Source organism: Sparus aurata, chromosome 10 (assembly GCF_900880675.1).
Source record: "Sparus aurata chromosome 10, fSpaAur1.1, whole genome shotgun sequence".
NCBI classification, from domain to species: Eukaryota; Metazoa; Chordata; class Actinopteri; order Spariformes; family Sparidae; genus Sparus; species Sparus aurata.
In genome coordinates, this window is record NC_044196.1 from 30,002,242 (window position 1) to 30,021,732 (window position 19,491).

The following is a 19,491-nucleotide window of genomic DNA, read 5'->3' on the forward strand; positions in this document are numbered from 1 at the left end:
CCCCCACTCTAAAGAAGTCACAATCACAAGACACTCTTGGGTTCATTCTCAGATTCAAGTGTCTTTTTTTTCTCCATATTTTTTTGGAAAACATTGTCACTCTTTTTCTTTCTTTCTTTTTTCTTTTTTTTTTTTTGACCCACATTTCAGTCTCTTCGGGTGACAGTCCGTTAACGTGCAGGTTGGCAGGGGACAGCTCCTCCCGAGATAAAACGCCGATCGGAGCAGAGACGACTGAGTGTTAAAATAAGTGCCAAAAAGTAAAGAGGGAGAAAAAAAAAAAGAAAACAAAAAAGCTGTTCGTGTTTGTGGAAGAATGAGAACCAAAAATGTGTCAAGAAACAACTAACTGCAGCGAATGAACTAACGTGTGGATGAGAAGTTAGTTTAAAAATCGCCTACGAGTGTCCGAAACATAAAGTGCAGGCAGTGTCTGTTCTTCTTTGAAACCGCCGTAGCCCCCGGCCGTTAAAAGAGTCCAAGAGCAAACAACCGAATAGAAACAAAAAACTAATCAATAATGCTGAATTGTCAACAATCCACAGTAGCTGGATTCCAGAGGAGTCTCTCGCTCAAGGCAGGGGTTGGATTTGGTTGTCAGTTTTATTAAAAGTACGAGGAGCGCCGCGCGGACCCTCCCCCCACTTCCACCCGAATGCCTCCGCCGCTCGCTCCCTTCACTCCACCCGGATGAGCAGTCCGTAGAGGAGCGTGCCGCCCTGCTCCTTGGTGATCCACTCGATCTCGGAGTTGCTGAAGCGCGGGTCGAGGGGCTCGCTGTGGCCGAGCGTCTGGGGTCCCACTTTGTAGGAGCCGGGACGCACGCACACCTGGAATCCCACCTGAGCCTGGTGGCAGCGGTGCGAACGGGGGTCCTGAAATCTGCAGGAAGAGAGGAAACCGTCAGTGAGTGCTCGTTCTCCTCATCTCACGTTCACTCGTCACTAAAGACTGTCCGATAAATGTGTGAATGCTGTTCTGAAGCAGGGGGGGGGGGGGGACTCACTGCACTTTAGGGGCAAAGATCTCCATGCCGGAGTAGCGCATAGTGGGGGAGAGCCGCACTCTGGGAACCTCCCTGCCCGGGGCGCTGTTCTCCTCTGGCTCGCTGTAGCCGTTAGGGCCCTCCGCCTTCACCGGGGACACTGAGAAGATGGACGACGTCCCTGCAACAAGAAAAAGAAGCTAGAATCTCTGGTTTTGTCTGAGAATAAGGTGAAATGCGCAAGAAATATAGTTCGCCGAGTTGGTTCATAAAACACTAAGATATTTTATGTTTACGATCAAAAAAATGATTTATCTCTCGTCATTTTCAGGCGTCATCGTGGACACCATATGCGGAGGGACTTGGCTTCTCCGTGAATGTTTCTGAGAGGAAAATGTAAACGTCACTTCTGAAGAACCTTCTCTGACCTCAGTGGCGTGTGAAAAGTCATGTTCCTACCGGGCAGCAGCTGGCTGTGGTCCAGCGTGCGTCGCAGGGCTCCTACACTGGTGCCGTGGTATGCGATGTGCCACTTCTTCAGTGCATTAGAAACCTCACAGTGGGGCTTGATCCTGCAAAAAGATGATCCACTCAGTTACAGACACACAGTTTTGGACCGTACATTTGTACGAATGAATAAATTAGCTTCACATACAAGCAAGTTAACACTGAAGTAACTTCTACAACCATGATTTACACAGCTGGCTATATTTACATTATATCATCTATGATTTTCTGGTCATTATTTCCTGAGGACCATGGTGAAATTAAAGGACTATACAACATTCCCCCTGGTAACGCTGTGGTACCTTTCATAGCGTCAGACTGAGTGCTCATCCTCTTACCTGAGGGCGAAGCGACACCACCCAAAGGGCAGGGCGTAGTCCCGGGGCGGCTCTCCTCTCTTGTAATACGCCTCGTCACCCCGGAGCTTGTGGCAGGACTCACAGTAGCACAGGTTGTACTTAGCATCTTCGTTAAAATAGCCATCTTACAGATGAAGGAGAAGACAAACGTCAGGATTGTTGAATGATGTTAGATCCGAGTCAGAGATCATGACGGGAAGTCGGGTATAAACCTCACCTGGTAACGTGAGCAGGTCCTTGAAGCGTGAACACAGTGCCTGGTACTCACAGGTCTTGTTGGGGTTGACCTCCGGAGGGGGCGTCCAGCACACACTCTCTTTGATTCCTGTTAAATAAAAAATAAAAAATTCAAAAAACGCCACCCCTCTTTAGGATCTGCAGTACTGGCTTGCTGTGTGTGTTACACACTGGTGCGTCTTTAGTGCTAACGGCGGCGAACAGCGAAAAAGGGGCGACTGATGTGAATCTAACTGAGAGGATGAACAAACCATCTGCTTCTTACCGTCAACCATGTCCGCCTTCTCCATGTCGCCCTGACAGCGGGTCTCACCGCTCTCTCCTCCCACAGCTGGCACGTTGTTTGTTACTATAGTAACCTGCCAGAACAACACAACATTTATTAGCATGACTGAGACACGGGCCGTAGTGATTGGAAGCTGAAATAATTAATATTTGACAGATAAATTGGCAGAAAAATGAATGACAACTCTTTCTTAAGAATTGATAATGGTTTAAGTCATTTATCAAGCAAAAATATCAAACATTTGTTGGTTTCATGGTCTCAAACGTGAGATTTCTGGCTTTTCTCTGCTTTATTTCATCTCTAAATTGAACATTTCTGAGCTTTGAATTATAGGTCAAATAGAACAAGCACTATGTAGATGTTATCGAGGGCTCTACAGACATACAGTGACCCTAAAAAAAACAGACAAAACAAACGACCAAAAACATGATGAAGCTGACCGAAAACAGCTTACCAAGACCCTGACCTTTGACCTCTTTGTGGATTGTTGTACAACTCTCCAATATTGTGAAACAGGTTTTCTTATCTCTGAAGACTTAACTGACTCATGACGCCTGATCAGTAGAATGGAAAAGTACCCTCTGACTGTGGGGGAGTGTGTATGTGTCTGTACCTGTTCACACTGGCCGTAGAGGTCGATGAAGGGGTAGCAGGGCGAAGGAATGTCCTGCGCTGCCACGCCCTGGTCCATGCCATTGACATAGAGGTGGAGACAACTGTTGGCATCCACCAGCAGACCCAACACCGTCCCCTCCGGACACGTGTCCAGATTAGGACCATAGTTCTCACATATCTGGGGGAAAAAAAACAGAGAAAGAAAAGAGAAAGAAAGGAGAGCGGGAAGGGAGTGAAACAAAAACGAGAGGAGATCAGTCACACAGCCGGTGGCAACACGCTCAGTTTGTCGTGTGAGACAGAAATCAGTTCCAACTCCGTCACGAACGACAGATTTTGTGTGTTTACCTTTAGGGAGTTGTGGAAGACGGAGTCTCTCTGCAGCAGCCAGGCGGAGCGCTTCAGGCAACACGCTGTGGACGGGAAGTTGAGTCGGTCGGGGGAGTGGCCTATCACGCCTAACGACAGCGACGACGTCCATGATGGGTTCAGACGGTCGATCTGAAACTGTTAAAGACAGGCTGTTACGAGACTGGAACGGTCGCAACCAAAAGATTGTTGTAACTGGTATATATTTCTGTTCTTAATTATCTCTGTCTTCCTTTGTTAGTTTTTATTATTGAATTTAGTTCCTGAGTTCAAAAAACAAAAGACTTCTTCTTCCTTTTTCTTCCTAATATCACCATTGTTTTACAACCATTCGCCACATGGACCACATAAGGAAAATGTCACTGTGCAGTAAAGTTACCTGGAATAGCTGTTGGCGAGCCAGCGGCTGGGCGGTGACCAGCAGGCCCTGGTTGTAGCTAGACACTCTGGCTGCCGTCAAGTTCTGATTGGACAGCTGGATATTTTTCCCATGATTCTCCAAGAACGCCATGACGGTGGGAACCAGCGCGCATGGCTCGCTCTCAGCGCTCTGGAGGAGACAAGAGATGACACCGTGAGTTTTTGGCTCTTTAACGTGTCGGCGCTCTCCTCTCTTAAGCTCCTCCTCCTCCTCCTCCTCCTACCTCTCTGACGGGGCTGCTGTCGTCCTCTCCCTCGCTGCAGCTGTCCGAGGAGAGCGAGGGCGCCTTGACGCTCTCCATGTCCTCCAGCAGCGATGAGCTGACGATGGACACCGCTGTTATCCGCCCGTACAGGTCCAGAACTGCGTACACATTCTGAGAGGACACAGAGAAAGGTGATGAACGGCAGCTGTGTACTGTACGTCTGAGTGTGTGTCGGAACCATTTTTCCTTTTATCTTATGCTTCTGTTGTTTACTGCAGTCTTGCTTTTTGATCCTATGTTTACTTGTGCTAATTTTTGTATATTACAGGACTTCTGTATTTGCTATAATACGTTTTGAGGTGAGATTCCGTTATAAGCTTCCAGGGGGTTTTTCTGAGTCTCACCTCATCTGTTTCTGTTGCATTTCTGCTGCTTTGTTTGATGTGAGAATAAACGAATAAGAATAAACAAATCAATAAATCTTATAAAACCTTAAATTAAAATACCTTTGCTACTGCAGTGGCTGCAGGTCCCATGTCTTCACCATCGATGAAGATGTGCATGGTGTCGTCGCTGCACCTCTTCACGCCAACACGGTTCCCAACCTGAGAAACAATCCGATTCAATGAAGATCACTCAATTAAAAACAACAATGGGGCCATCCTTTATCTTGGCAGCAGAGATTCATTCTTCTTCATTGAGAGACACATACCTACTGATAAAATTCATAAACCATCATTAATTTAATTCTCTTTAATCGACTTGTCTGATACCCACAGATTATCATATATTTACACTGAGAATATTAATAAAGTCTTCTGAGACAAAAGAAGAGATTCTTGAGGGTGTAAAAGACTTTGTTATGACTTCTAACCAGATGAAACTGCAATCTTTAACATTTTAAAGCAATAGTAAATCTAACAGGTAGCCATAAGGAGCTGCCAGAATCAGACTGAGGTGATTTTTTTCCCTCACAGGAGGGTGGAGGGGAGGTGCAGCTTACCGTCAGCCGGTCCAGTGAGCAGCAGTAGTTCTGGCGCTGCAGTACGCTGTTGCGACGGACTTCGGAGCCGCAGAGCAGCCAGGTGACCTTGGTGCGGAGCTGCGGGAGGGAGGGGGAGAGGCCCGACAGCGGGCAGGACGGCAGCTCGGGGGGTGCCAGCGTGGTCAGACCGATGTGCAGCGAACCGCACCACTGCTCATCCACTTCATCAATCCTCACCTGCAGAGGGCAGAGGCGGAGGGATCAGGAGGGAGAGAAAACAAGCAGCAGCTGAAGGAGGGGAACGTAAACCGTGCCATTTTTATCGAAGACGAACATTTAAGAGGTTGATGTGCATATTATTTAAAAAACTGCAGAGGCAGCATTTCCTCAAGCCCGCATTTACCTCAAACAACTCATCTGCTTTGAGCTCCTTCGCACTGAACACGATGCCGTGAGCATAACCTCCGACTCTGACAGCCTGGCAGCCGTCACCGAGCAGCACCACATTCTTACCGTGTTTACTGTGGAGCCGATGGGCAACGCCTGCTACTACACACACACACACACACACACACACACACACACACAAAGAAGAGGGAAGATTTAAACAAAATCTTATGTTGGTTATAACTATAGAAAACGGCTTGAGTAGGGACTCTGATGTGTACCTGGTGAGTGGATTGGGAAGCTCTTCTCAGTGATGTTGCTGGTACAGAGGCTGTTGTCCAGCGGGCCTGATGAGCTGGTGATGGACACCTGAACACACTGACCGTACAGATCGATCACAGCATACACCTCTGAGAGAGAAAGAGAGATGGACGGGGTCATCAAGTGAAACGAGACACCTTACCGGAGCAAGTGGTGTTTCTGAGTCCCGATTCCAGATTTCTGACATCTCTACCTGGTGGCAGACCGGAGCAGGCGACGCCTTGGTCCACACCGTTGATGTAATAGTGGAGGTCGCCAGTGGCCGAGCGCATCATGCCAATCCGTGAGCCGGTGGTCAGGGAGTCCAGGTCACAACCGTAGTTGTTGCGCATCGTGTTGCCATCCTGCATGATGGCCGTTCCACTGCGGGAAAAAGGAGAGTATTCTGAATATTTGAGCTCAATGTGTCAGTTACGGATTTCACAAGAACAATTTAAAAAAAAAACAAATGTAAATCAAAAGGTTAACAAGAGGGTTGCCCAGTGACCAAAACTTTAAATACAACGCTTAACAACTATTACAACTTTTAAATGAAAAAAAAAAATACTTAAAAAGAGGAACATTTATAATTATAAGAGATTTTCTATTTTTTTTTGAGAGCCTTCATTTAAGAGGTGAAAGGTGAAAAAAAGAATAAATTAACCAATCATAAGCACCAACAGCAGAAAATAACAGCTACGTTCGTATTTTAGGAACTAAAAACAGCAAGATATCCAAATATGTTGAGATAAATCTTAATATTGGCACAGCTTCATTCTACCTGAGCATCCAGGTGTCATAGTCGATATCTGTCATCGTGTTGGGAAACTCGAGCTCGTCCGGCCTGATGGCCGTCACTCCTGGACACACAGGAAATACATTTAAATATCATGTGTAAAATGCTGTAATAGAGATAAATATAACGTAGGACAGAAAACACAAGCAGCTACAGTCTAAGGGGAAAGCTCACCTGCTTCTATTGAACCAGACCAGCGGTCCACCATCTTCTGAATAATGATTTCAAACAGCTCTCCATCTCGAAGGCACCTATGAGGAGGTGACAAACGGCTCCATCAGTCTCAGAATACTGATTCACTCGACATTATATTATATTATTGATTCATAACACTGTCAACACCACATACTACAATCCCTTTTCTTCTGCTACTTCATTCACCTTTAACATGTCAAACTACTCATTTTATGTTTGTATCTTTATCTACTTGACCACATTACTAATAACAATGACTGCTGCTGATGCTTGTGGTCGGCTGTAACAGAAACATGCCTTGAATTAATTACTCAGTGTAGTGCTGGATGCTGTCAATCTTTTCCAATCTGCTTTAATGAACAGGAAACTGAAACAGTATGTTTTCCTTCTGTAGAAGTATTTGGACTTTAGACTAAGGCACAGATGTCAGAACTGATTTCTGGTTGTTTATCTCAGAAGAAACATTGTAAAACCTAAGATTTGCACCTTCTGTTCCGCTTTAGATGTATATAAAACATAAATATGGTGTGACGCGTTGCTTACGATGTGCTTACTGTTTGGAAGAAAGCTTTTTTAACAATAGCTTAGATCTGTAGAAGATATGAATCAAGTTTGTCGTCATGCTTCATTACCTGTTGGAAATGACAATAGCGTCGTTGAACTCGCTCCGGCAGTTCTGACGCAGGGCGGTGCGCCCTCCGTTGGTGATGACGGCGTTGGTGCCGTGTAGGTGGTGGAAACGCAGGTCGTTGGTCGTGCTGGCCCCGCCTACTGAGCAGGGGCTCCCAGGAGACATGGCTGTCGGGCCCTCTGAGCTGTCCTCTGGGAGAGGGGGGAGGTCCACTGATGAAAGGAGAGGCAGAAGAGGATACATAGTTAGAAGTTATTTTAGCAAAGAAATGTCGCCCTGTTTCTCTTCCTCCCTCTCTTACCCATGTCGTCCATGATGGTGGCCTGAGCAGCCTGTCCATAGAGGTCGACCACGGCGTAGACACTAGGAGGGACGTTCCAGGCTGCCGGACCCTGAGCCACACCGTTTACAAAGAAGTGGAGGCTGCCGTCTTCTTTCCGAACTACACCTACTGTGTCACCCGCCTGAAATACAAGATAAAGGGTTTCTAACCAGAAGAACTGCCATGGAAACAGTCAGAAGCATTATGGGAGGATGAATAAGCAGAAAGGCCGACTGTGAGCTGTGAAATCAAGAAAATGTCACTCACCTTGAGCCGGTCAAGATTGTGTCCGTACTCGTCCAGGATTGTTGTTCCGTTGTGCATTACACCATTCCCCGTCATCATCCACGTCCCTGTAAAATATAATTAAAATATATATATATCTATATAGCACTAATAACACCTTTACATCATTCAAAGTGTATCAGGTATCTCAGGTGTTTTGTATTTTACCTGAGCGCAGGTTGGTCATGGTGGAGGGCAGCTGCAGGTATGCAGGATTGTGCGTTGTGACGCCGATTTCAATGGAGCCCGCCCATTTGTCCACCATTTTGTCGATGCGAACCTGAAACACCTCATTGGAGCGCAGCGGCCGGCTGCTCAGGACTACGCCGTGGTTAAAGTCATCAGTCGCACTGTGGAAACAGCGTTTTCAACTTCAATCACCGTGCATAAAGCTGTGTATTTTCACAGTAACAAGCATTTAAGTTCATGTTATAGTCATTAAACTTAAATGGACTTTTATACGCAACAGAAAAGACAGATTTCAATGACTCACACCTGCAATAAAAAACTATGGGTGTCAACATGTTTTGCCAGATTAACTTAATCGGACAATGTTGAAGCTTTTTAAGGCTGGAATTGAACCATGAGGATTTGTCAAGCAAACTAAAACAAGTCAAACTCACACATGCAAAGTAGGGGTGCACCGATCCGATATTAAGATCGGATATCGGCTCCGATATTGACAAAACGGCCGGATCGAAGATCGGTAAAATGAAACAGATCCACGGGCCAATCCAGTTTTTTTTTGGTTTTTTTCTCCGTCGCAGCACATCCTACGTCATTCTTCAGCATTAGTGTGTCGCATGCGGGAAGAGAGCAAGTTGTTGTTTGACCAACTCTTTATTAGTTTATTCTTAGGTTCAGCTGCTACGTTTTATTTTGTATTCCTGTTTGCAGGACGTTACACTTACTCACGTCACATTTCTCGCTGATTAGCTAGTAGCCCCGCCATCAGTTGTTAGCCCCACCGATCAGCTGTTAGCCTAGCAACGCTAACTTTCAAACCGACGTACTCAATACTCTGTGGGCTGTCCATCGTTGCTCCGTTGGTCCTCCCTCCACCACAACCAAAGGGTTGTTCACCGCCGGGCTGCGGTCTCCCCGGCTCGCAGCGATGCTGGATGGTCGCCCCCGCTGTGTGCACGGAGCCTCCAGACGCTAGTTTGTTTACGTACGGTGCTACTTACTTCGGTGCTAGTTTTCCCTCCGTGCTGACTGACAGGCGCTACATTCATTCTTTGTTTTGTTTGTTCCACTTTGTTACGTGTGTCCTTGGGTACCCTGACAGGAGCTATATAAATTAAATGTATTATTATTATTATTAACAGTGATGTGCACAAGGGGGGGGCAGTCGCCCCCTTTCATGGCCCAATTGTTGAAAAATGCGCGTTAAAGTGCCCTCCTGAGAGCCAAAACGCACAATAAAGTGCCCTCCTGAGAGCCAAAAAAGCGTGCCACAGTGCCCTCTTGGTTAGCAAAACACAAAACACACTAAACTGCCCCCTTGGCTGGTTAAAACATGATAAACTGCCCTCTTGGGAGCCAAAACGCGCACTAAAGTGCCCTCTTGGGAGCCAACACACGCGTTAAAGTACCCTCTTGGGAGCCAAAATGCGCGCTAAAGTGCCCTTCTTTTCGCCCCTGCCCTTCAAAAAGTCTGCGCACGCCACTGATTATTAATGTTACACATGTTTACAATGTTCGGTAACTGTTTGATTATTTTGTCTTAGTTAGGAAAGTCTGGTGCCTTTAGTCCCTTTCACATGGTGGAAGGTATACAGTTTATTATTAATTCAACAACGGTATTGGATCGGTATCGGGTATCGGCCGATACGCTTAGTCCAGGTATCGGGATTGGATCGGAAAAAACTGGATCGGTGAATCTCTAATGCAAAGAGTAATCAACTCGGCAGCAACTTGGGAGTTGGACTCACTGTGGCCGCAGCGCCGTCCTGCCGTCACTGATGATGGCCGCTTTCTGGCCACAGTTGGCGTGGAAGAGCAGCCGGTCAGGCCCCTCTGCGTCTGGAGTGAGGGAGAGAGACGGCCTGGGCCGGCCGACATCCGGCGATAGAGCCCTCATGATTGCGTTGTTGCGTCTGAGGCGGTCGCTGTGGTTGTGGTTGTGGACTATAGTGACTTTGACAGCCATGCCATAGAGGTCAACCACTCCATAGACCACACCGGGGGTCTGGGCTGCCGCAACACCTGAGGAAAGACACCATATGGTTGGAAGTGAAAACCGAGGTACTTTAACATTCCCAGTTACAGTAGGGCAGCAGCTTCAGAAAGGACATTAAAATGTGACTAAAGATGTAAACAGTCTCTGTTTGTGGTAAATAATTACTACATTTTCACTACTTTCCAATACAGCAGATAGCTTTTTATTTAAATCATCATGGGATCAAAGGATAACAAAAGACAAAAAAAGGAAAAAAAAACTAAAGTCTCTGACACCAGCTGCTTAAATCTGAGTATTTTCTAGTTTCTTCTAACTAATTACCTTTGGGTTGTGGACAAAACAAGACATTTATGGACGTCATCTTGGTGTTTGGGAAACACTGATTGAAATTTTACAGGCATTACCATTACCGTCATATTTCTGAGCTTCCTTTCCCCTCATGACGTGTCTCACCTTGGTCGATTCCATTGATGTAGAAATGGAGCGCCCCGCTGGCTTTGCGCATCAACCCTATGTGATCTCCCTCCTAACCGTGGATGAGAGGATTTGATGGAGTTCATAAAAGCAGACACGTGCACAGAAGCTGGCAGAGTGAAATATGTGTGTGTGTGTGTGTGTGTGTGTGTGTGTGTGAGTGGTCACAAACCTGAAGTTCATCAAGGCTGAATTCACAGTATTCCCTACGGGTTCCTTTCCCGTTGGTCAGTATCCCACAGCCACTCATCATGATTGTACCTGTTAGAAACATCCAGAATGATGCCAGCTCTTGTGTTGTTTTGTACAATTTCTAGTCTTTTTTGTGAGTGTGTGTGTTGATGACAGGTGTTACCTGAGCGCAGATTGGTCATAGTTGCAGGATAGTCCAGGTTGTTTGGATTGTGTGTGGTGACACCGATCTCTATTGAGCCTGACCACTTATCCACTAGCTTATCAATACGGATCTGAAAGTATCAACAGAAATTAATTTAAACTCTACTGATACTAACAATGTGTCTTGGATTATTGCTCAACAACAATGAAGAGATCTTTCTCTTTTCTGCCTCAAGTGATGAAAATCACGAGACCTCCAGACATGAAGAGCAATAATATAGGATCCTCTGTCTTTGCCTGCTTGGCCCGCTTATTGACATCTTACTAGCAAAAAAGCTGAATATTTTTTTCTGGTTCAACCTTTTCTATGTTTTTAAATCTTAAGAAATTGGACATCTTTGGTGTTGAAGTGGAAGATGTCCCCTTAGGCTCTTGGAACTCTTGATGGGAATTTCCTCGAGTAGAGTCAATATAAATTAATTAATAATAATTGAAAACATTTTTTAGAAGCACATCATTTGCTGCTCTACTTCTGAGTGATCTCAACTATATTATTTATGAGATACACTGTGATCTATTTGGTCTCAGTACCGCCCAGCTTGTTCTGGTGTTGTTCTGATACTGATACCTGTATCAAAAATGCTTCTGATACTGACAAAAAATGCTCGACTGTGAATCGTTGGTTAAAGCGCGACCAATAATCGGTTTTATCGACCAGCTATAACCTATCACAGATTTATAGAATCAGTGTATATTTTGCCTTGATATGAGAACTTTTTGGGGGAATCATGATGCAGAAAAAGGATGCTTAGGATAAATCTGAATTATAAAATACCCAGTGAAGTTTAATATTTCAGTGCACTGATATTGTTTTGCACAGCAAAGTGGATTGTTTAACTGTGAAATATCCCGCCTCTGTTTAATATCTTTGACACAAGAAAGGATGCGTTGATTTATCAACCAAATCATTTGCCAATAATCAAAATTCAGGCAAAACTGTCAAACATTTGCCTGTTCCAGCTTCTTAAATGAGAGGATTTGGTGCAGTAAATGAAGAGTCTATGGATTTTGGACTGTTGGTTGGACAAAAGAAGCAATCTGAAGATGTCACTTTGGGCTCCAAGAAAATCGAGATTCACATTTCTTTCAAATTTGTTTTCTAGACTAAACAATTAATTGATCATCGAAAATAATTGTTAGTAGCAGTATCCTAGTCCAAAGTGTTTGATAACCACATCTGAGGGATCACTGCAAAAACTGTGGTTATATTGGCTGATTTTTTTTTGATGTTGAAATGTTTTTAGTTCCGTAATATCGATATCGGGAAAAAATGGTATCAGTACGTCTCTAGCCAGTTAGCTGTTGCTCTATTATTCACGTATAAACAAACATCCCAGCACTGATTTGTGTGATTGTACCTCAAACATCTCGTTGTGTCGGAGCGGCCGGTTGGTCATCACCACACCGTTGTTGAACTCGTCCAGCGGTCTCCTTCGCTCCGCCGTCTTGTTGTTGTTGCTCAGTTTGATCAGTGTGCCGCATTTCTCGTGGAAGAGCAGCGCGTCGTTGGTGGTCATCCCCCCCGTCACAACCCCCTGTCCGACCCCTCCGTTCCCGGTGGGAGTGTTAATATTTCCGCCTTCTCCAGCACTACCTCCTCCTCCACCTCCTGTTGTCCCTGTTCCACTGTCACTGCTGACAGTACTTCCTCCAGTGCTGCTGCTCCCCCTGTCATTTCTGGAAGAAGAGTCAGTTCCTGTATTTCCTCCCCCGCCACTGCCACCGCTGCCGCCGCCTCCTCCTGCTCCTCCTCCACCTCCGCCATCTTCCCCTCCGCCCTCATCCTCAGAGCGATAAAAAGAAACTATTGCGTTGTTGAACACATCAAAGAGCTGGTGCTCTGTGAGAACTGAAGAGAGAGAGAAAGATGTCAATACTCGTCATGTGGCACGATGTCCATCAACGGATCTGAGGGGGGTTTTCTTACCTGTGTCTGGCTCTAGGTTGTTGGGAAACTTGTCTGGTCTGCTATGACTGCAGCTAAGCTCAGGCACTGACAGGGGGAAGAGCGACAGATACAACGGGTAAGGACAACAAATCCCAGAATACAGCTTGAAATAAACAGGGTTCTTAAATAAACCTTCTTAAACTTTAAATTCAAGGACATAAATGCCCGAATCCCTCAAATTCAAAGACCCCACATGGCATAGATTGAGACAGTGATCAAGGCTAATTACATTGATTCCTCACCTTCGTCTCCATTCATCATTCCATTCATTGCTGCCACATTCATCAGTGCCGTGATCCCCGCATCCTCCCGAACCCCGCACACCACCACCACCTCTTCCTCCTCCTCCTCCTCCTCCTCCTCCTCCAACTCTTCCTCCTGCTCTATTGTCTCTTTTTCCGCGGAGAGCGGCGGCGGCTCACAACTCACCACAGTCACTTGAGTGCACTTGCCGTACAGGTCCACCACCGCCCAGAGCTTAGGCGGCAAGCCGCTTGCGGCCGCACCGCAGTCCTGTCCGTTGACCCAGAGGTGAAGCTCCCCGCGGGAGCTGCGCTGAATCCCCACCCGGTCACCCTCTGCCAGCTGGTCGAGGTCGCGACCGTATTCCTCAAGAACGGAGCGGCCGTCGCGTAGCACCGAGCAGCCCGACACAATCCAGGAGCCGCCTTTAAGGCCTGTGGCGCTGCTGGGGAAGTCAAGCCCCGCAGGGTCCAGTGCCGTCACGCCAATCTCAATGGAACCGCTCCACGAGTTCACCTGAGAGGATACAAGGAATGATTTAATGAATCTTTACTTTACCAACCGCTGAAACACAAACAATGACACATCACGGCCTTCACAAGTCACCAGAGCTGATATTATGTCCTGCATTTCCTGTCAGAATTCATCTTTATATAGACGAAATGAAATTCAGAGACACTGGCAGCTGCAATAAAAGATTCAGAGAGAAAAAGTAGTAACAAAACGGTTAACAGTCAGCAGCTGTTACTCTGAGACAAAGTGAGGAAGCATCCGAGCGGTGATGTTGAAAGAGCGGATCACTACGCTCAAAACTGCAGGCAGATATCTATGGAAAACAAAGTGTGCCTTGTTGTATGATCCGTCTCGTTATTTTTAGTCCTACTGTCAGTGAGGAACGTGGCTCTCAGGGAGGGCTCCTTTGAAAATAAAACAGGACACTGTGACACGAAGGAAACAAAATGAAGTTACGTGACAGCGGCAATGGTTGCATTTCGGTGTCAACCTGAAGTACAGTATTTACAGCACCACGAACACTACTGTAAGCACCAGGACTCAACTTCCAAGATGAGATGTTGAGAACATATTGATGCACAAATGTAATTGAGTGCACATCCCGTGCTATATTTAGACCAGCTGCAGGAGAGCAGATTAGAGAAAACAAATTAGAGAGTACTACGTCTCGCTGACATCACGGTCAACTAATTCCACAAAAAAATACACCTGGGGCCCTGCTCAAAGGGTCGAAAAGCTCTTCATTTTTCATCCATTAAAGTTTTGGAAGCTTTAATACATCTCCATGTAAACCTTTCCTACCTTTTTTATTCTGATACCTAAAAAAAATCGAAAGAGATCATTTGTGTCACTGGTCTCAAAGCGAATTATAAACCCTCAGCTGCTTGATGCTCGTACCTCCTTTATAATGTTTTCTTCTTTCCAGAAACAACAAACAAGCACTCTCATGGAACCACAGATGTCTATGTGGTCCAGCAAGGACATTCAAACCTGCACACACGCATCAAACAATATTTAAGCAGCCGAGCCTCACCTTCATGATCACGCCCTCCGCAAAAAAAAAATCAACACATGAAACACAGATGTTTCGCTGCAAAACTGCCTTTGTCTTTGCATGACATTGGACTCGTATCACGTAACGCGCAGCCCGAGATATCCATTTCTTCCCAGACTCAACATAAGCTCACAATAATGTGATACTTTATTGATCTCCGGGGGGTGAATTCTATTTTTCCACGGGTTGTGCCTCCATGATGTGGATGACAGAGTGCAGCGTCAGCTACAGAGCCGAGTCGGTGCAGCTGGTGAAGATTCAGACACACTTCAGCCCGGCAGATGTTTGCAGACACACAGGGGGCAGGAACCTGCATCATCCCGCGGAGGAGTGATCTCCTGGCCCGCTGCACTCCACCTGCTGCCCCCTCCGGAGAACGACATACAAGAAAACGCTGCTTGTTCCTCGAGAAAAGAGAATCGAGTCAGAAGTACCCCATCACTTTAAAATCAAGCTCTCTCTTCTTTCCCCCTTTCTCTCCCACGGTACTCCACAGGACTCTGGTTTAAACTGGCAGAAATCCACCCTGATGAAGTGACCTTGAGCATAACATTGAAGTCCTCCCCAGCTCCCGGGATGGTTCTCTGCAGCTCACCTCCGTGCCAACGAGAAAACAAAAAGATAAAATCCTCCGAGATCAATACCAGTTTAAAAAATCCTGTCCCGTTTGCATCCTCTCCTTCGTCTGGTCCCGCGGTGTCCTCCTCAGCTGTGTGGCAGGTGCTACCGTATGTAAGGCAGTGTGCTACGAAAGCCCGGGTATCTGGGTTAACAGATTTAGAAGTAACTCAGCCTGACCGGGTCGCTGTGTGGAGGAGACAGACATCTCCTTCCCTTACTCATTCACTTATGTAACAGCCAGCCTGTGGGTGTATGCCTTCCAGTCTCTCTCTCTCTCTCTCTCTTTAACTCTCTCTCCCTCTCTCTCTTACTCTCTGTTAAAAAGAGCAATAACTACAGGATACAACCATACATGCCAAAGAGGAGCACTAGACAGCTTTCGAAAAATATAAAAAATTAATTGCAGCAAAGGCAAGGACTGGGAAGCACTGCTAAGACTGTACAGGGAGGGGAAAGGTGACCTAAATCATAAAAAACAACATTTCCGCAAGGTTTTACTACCATTTACAACACTGACAACATGACGAAAATGTGTCCTTAACACCCATATCACTTTTGACTAATATGGATATGTATGCGTATTATTTCACGTATGAAAGCAAGTTATGCTTAAAACATTTAAACATTACATATCCCTTGAATAAACTGTGTAGAAGATCAAAAGTGGGAATGATGTCACCAAAACCTAACCCGAGCAGAACAATAAGGTACTGATCCGTCCAAACAGCCTCAAACAGCTTTCTTTTGTCCAAATCCACGTCCTAAACACAAAGACAGAGCTGCAGGATCTAGTGAAAAGATCCTAATGCGATCCATTTGACACATATTGTCGTTGTGATTTGATTCATCAGTAGTAGGGATGATAATTTAAGCATCGTAATTTTCCTTTTCACTGAAAATACATTAAAATCACAATGGAGTTCCATTTGTTTTCTTACATCGGGTCGGCAGCACTAGAGTGATTCAATACAATGCTGTTTTGTGACATTCTAATTCTCTTTGGCAAAACATGGCAGCTTCTTTAACTCGCATATTTCACTCGGCCATATTATAATTTCAACAATCAACCAAACGAACAATGCTATTCCATTTACAATCCTATAAGAAAGAAAGGCAGCGAATTCTCATAATTGAAAAGCTGGAGCGACATTTACATTTAAAAAAAAATGACTTATTATGATTAATCTGCTTTCAAAAATGTTTCCGACAATATTTCTGTTGATCTGTTTAATCCTAACCGTTTCAGCTCTGATTGGTTTCACTAACAGCGTGCTGACAAATGCAACAGTAAAAGGCCTCTCCTACTTCAAATCAACATCTTCAACTATCGCAAACACAGTCAAACCCCAAGCCACTGACACAACCCACTCTGGTAAACTGTCCGTTCAATACATCCCTTCGCTTGCTCACATTTCCCAACATCCACTGTAGCTTCGTGGACGACAACAGATGAGGAGGATGGGCAGTCATGCCAGTCGCTGATGGAAAAGCATTGATTTTCAGACAGGGCAATGCATGTCATGACAGAGCATGAGGCTGTTTATGAGAGCTCTTATCGGGCTGAGAGCGCCATAAGGGACGGGTAATCATTTACATACAGTCGGTGCTATTAAACCGCATGTTCAGCTCTGCTGATCGTGGTAGGTCTTCTGTATAGTGAGCACCTTGGCTGGACACACTGTCATTTAGAGGGTGCCTGTGCTTGGCCCAGTTGGCACTAACAGAGGCTCAAGAGCTGCCATGTTGTGACAAACCCGGTAGGGTTGGAGATTGCAGAGGCAGAGGCCATTACAACAGACAAGCACTCCTACGCTGATAACAGCCAAAATGTAAACACTGTGCACCGGCATTGATATGATATGAAGTGGGCTAGACTCCTGAGAGCACGCAGCACATAGATAAGCACATTTAATAAGCTGCAAATTCAAGGGAATGGGGGAAATATACATGGAACGGCAGAGTTAAGCCAAAAACATACAGGGGAATAGGTTCAGCACAGAGTATTACGTTGCGTGATCGTAAGGGATGGCCATTGATTGATACCGTATCTTGGTTGATAACAGAACAAGAAGTGTTCTGAGTGAATGACGTACATCTTGGTCAGACTTGAGTGGTTAGCGGCTGAAAATTAATGAATACAATCTGGTGTAGAAAGAAATGTTTTTTTTAAAATTCCCAATAAACAACAAGGATGGTATTAAATACGGATCTGGATATATAAAAACACTAACGGACATAAAGACACTAGAATAAGAAATGTGTCCACTTGGTTCCTGGTACTTTGTTTATTTCTATTTTGCAGTAGGTCTTCAAAAAACTTCAAGGATAAAAAGTAATACTAAAAACAAAATTAATAATTAAACCCAGTGTCTCCGCAATGAGACATGAGGAGTGAATGTTTACAGACAGCAGTGATTAATGAGTTATAGCTGTTAGTGGTCAGACTCCTCGTGCATCACACTGTCAGAGACAGTCTGGTCTGAGTGCTCTGTGTTGCATCTAGTGTGTGCAAAGTGGAGGGGACACTAGAAGAGCTCCTTTAACTCTGAACATTATAGTAACATATAGCTTTACCCACATCTGCGCATAGTGTCTATTTAGGTTGTCACATAGCCTCAGATAGCCCAGCCTGGTGTGAGCACTGCAGTATTATTAGCCATGGGGACAGAGCAGCAGACGGTGACAGGTACCTATCACTGTCACAGACTCCTTCACAACAAATCTCAACAGAGCGACTTTAACCAGCTTAGTGGAGCTCCTGTAGCGCGAAAAACAACACCAAGTCCTTGTCAACCCCCGAATAGCACCTTCCAGAAGAGCTAGCCACGGCTAACCTGAGCTCACACCACTTGCTAACTGCTAACGCCTCATTAGCATGGCTAACTGACGGTACCATGGCAGCACAAGCAGGTTATCATTAGCTTAGTAACGAGTTCTCTACATGGAGGAATGTGTTTCATAAGTCCACCTGTCGCTGATAAATCTCTAACAGCGTCTGTAATCCGGCGCAGAGGGATTGCATAAACCGAGGTTGCTGTCACGCAGTGTGAACCGCCCTGGGTAGCAGAAGCCCCTCACTGCGGACAGAGACGGACCACCGGCCCGTCCCAGCAGCGCTGCTCCCGCATTCCTGCTGCTCTCACCCCCGCTGGAGAAGCAGCAGCGCCGGGCCTGTTGTTGTTTACCTTCTTGTCAATGCGGACGGTGAAGACATCCCGGTCCCTCAGCGGCTCCTTACTAAGCACCAGTCCATGGTTAAACTCCTGGACTGGCTGGTTGCGCCGGGCGGTTCGGTTCGAGTTGGACAGGCCGATCAGCTTTCCGCTCCGCGGATGCAGCTCCGCCGCCATCTTCAGTGGGCGGCCAGTATTCACGACACTCGGGCTTTGCGACAGTAACGTTTTGACAGACGGCAGATTTCTGCATGAACCGCACCGCACCCATTTCTGTAATATATTATATGATATGATGATATTAATATAATTTAAACTCTGACACTTGTTTTTGGTTATTAGAATTGTTGGAATATTATTGAAGCACTACAATATTTAGGCTACATAGAATTTGAAGCCCTCATATTTTATTTTAGGCCTACTGGTTTAAATCTGTGTTTTTATTGCCTTGAAAAAATAATGTTTATCCCAATGAATGTGATCTCTGTTAAGTGAATAGTTTTAATTTCATTTCAATTACATTTTCATTTTCATTTTATCCATTCCACAAATGACAGAGTGGAAGAATGAGCTTATTAGACTTGCGACATCTCACAATAAGTGAGTTTTTTTTTTTTTTACTAACTACATTTTTACTAATTGAGGTATAACTTTACCACAATGTAATGTCCACTGATTTTCTAGTCTTTTCATGATTTGTTAATTCAACATGAAGGTGTAGTACACGTGTGTCAATCAGACAGTGCCCTCTGTTGACCTTTATGACAACAAAGAGCAGAAAAACCATAAACAGTATTGATGATTAATCTTAATGTGATATGAAGAATATTTCATCTTCATGAGCATTGGACAGATAATGAATTTTAAAAAAGAACCTTAGATTCCTGGCAATGGCACATGTATGTTTGCCTCTTAAAGGTATACTCCATATATTCTTAGATCATAAGCAACATTTTTTATTTTACATTAATCTACTGTTTTACTGGTGGATGTTTTGACTCA

The 19,491-nt window shown here is 45.2% G+C and overlaps 1 protein-coding gene across 4 annotated transcripts; it reads right to left on the bottom strand.

The window, feature by feature from the left end:
- Positions 1 to 86: 86 nt before the first annotated feature.
- neurl4 (neuralized E3 ubiquitin protein ligase 4) lies at positions 87 to 18,706 on the bottom strand. 4 transcript variants are annotated; one of them, XM_030429992.1, is made up of 29 exons: positions 18,502 to 18,706; positions 13,128 to 13,644; positions 12,865 to 12,930; positions 12,296 to 12,786; positions 10,897 to 11,008; positions 10,714 to 10,802; positions 10,521 to 10,593; positions 9,820 to 10,093; positions 8,054 to 8,235; positions 7,868 to 7,953; positions 7,580 to 7,742; positions 7,280 to 7,490; positions 6,627 to 6,703; positions 6,438 to 6,516; positions 5,871 to 6,040; positions 5,638 to 5,766; positions 5,373 to 5,518; positions 4,988 to 5,206; positions 4,491 to 4,589; positions 4,003 to 4,155; positions 3,738 to 3,908; positions 3,338 to 3,496; positions 2,988 to 3,167; positions 2,354 to 2,447; positions 2,069 to 2,176; positions 1,831 to 1,975; positions 1,445 to 1,557; positions 1,007 to 1,166; positions 87 to 882 (listed from the first exon to the last, which is right to left on the bottom strand). In XM_030429992.1, the coding sequence occupies exons 1-29, from the start codon at positions 18,664 to 18,666 to the stop codon at positions 678 to 680; spliced, it is 4,836 nt and encodes a 1,611-aa protein (XP_030285852.1). In that variant the 5' UTR covers positions 18,667 to 18,706; the 3' UTR covers positions 87 to 677. The 4 variants fall into 4 exon arrangements, 3 of the variants coding, with proteins under 3 accessions (XP_030285852.1, XP_030285850.1, XP_030285851.1); XM_030429990.1 differs by having other exon boundaries at positions 5,373 to 5,515; positions 18,502 to 18,694; XM_030429991.1 differs by lacking the exon at positions 18,502 to 18,706 and adding an exon at positions 14,675 to 15,543 and having other exon boundaries at positions 678 to 882.
- Between the last annotated feature and the right edge of the window lie 785 nt (positions 18,707 to 19,491).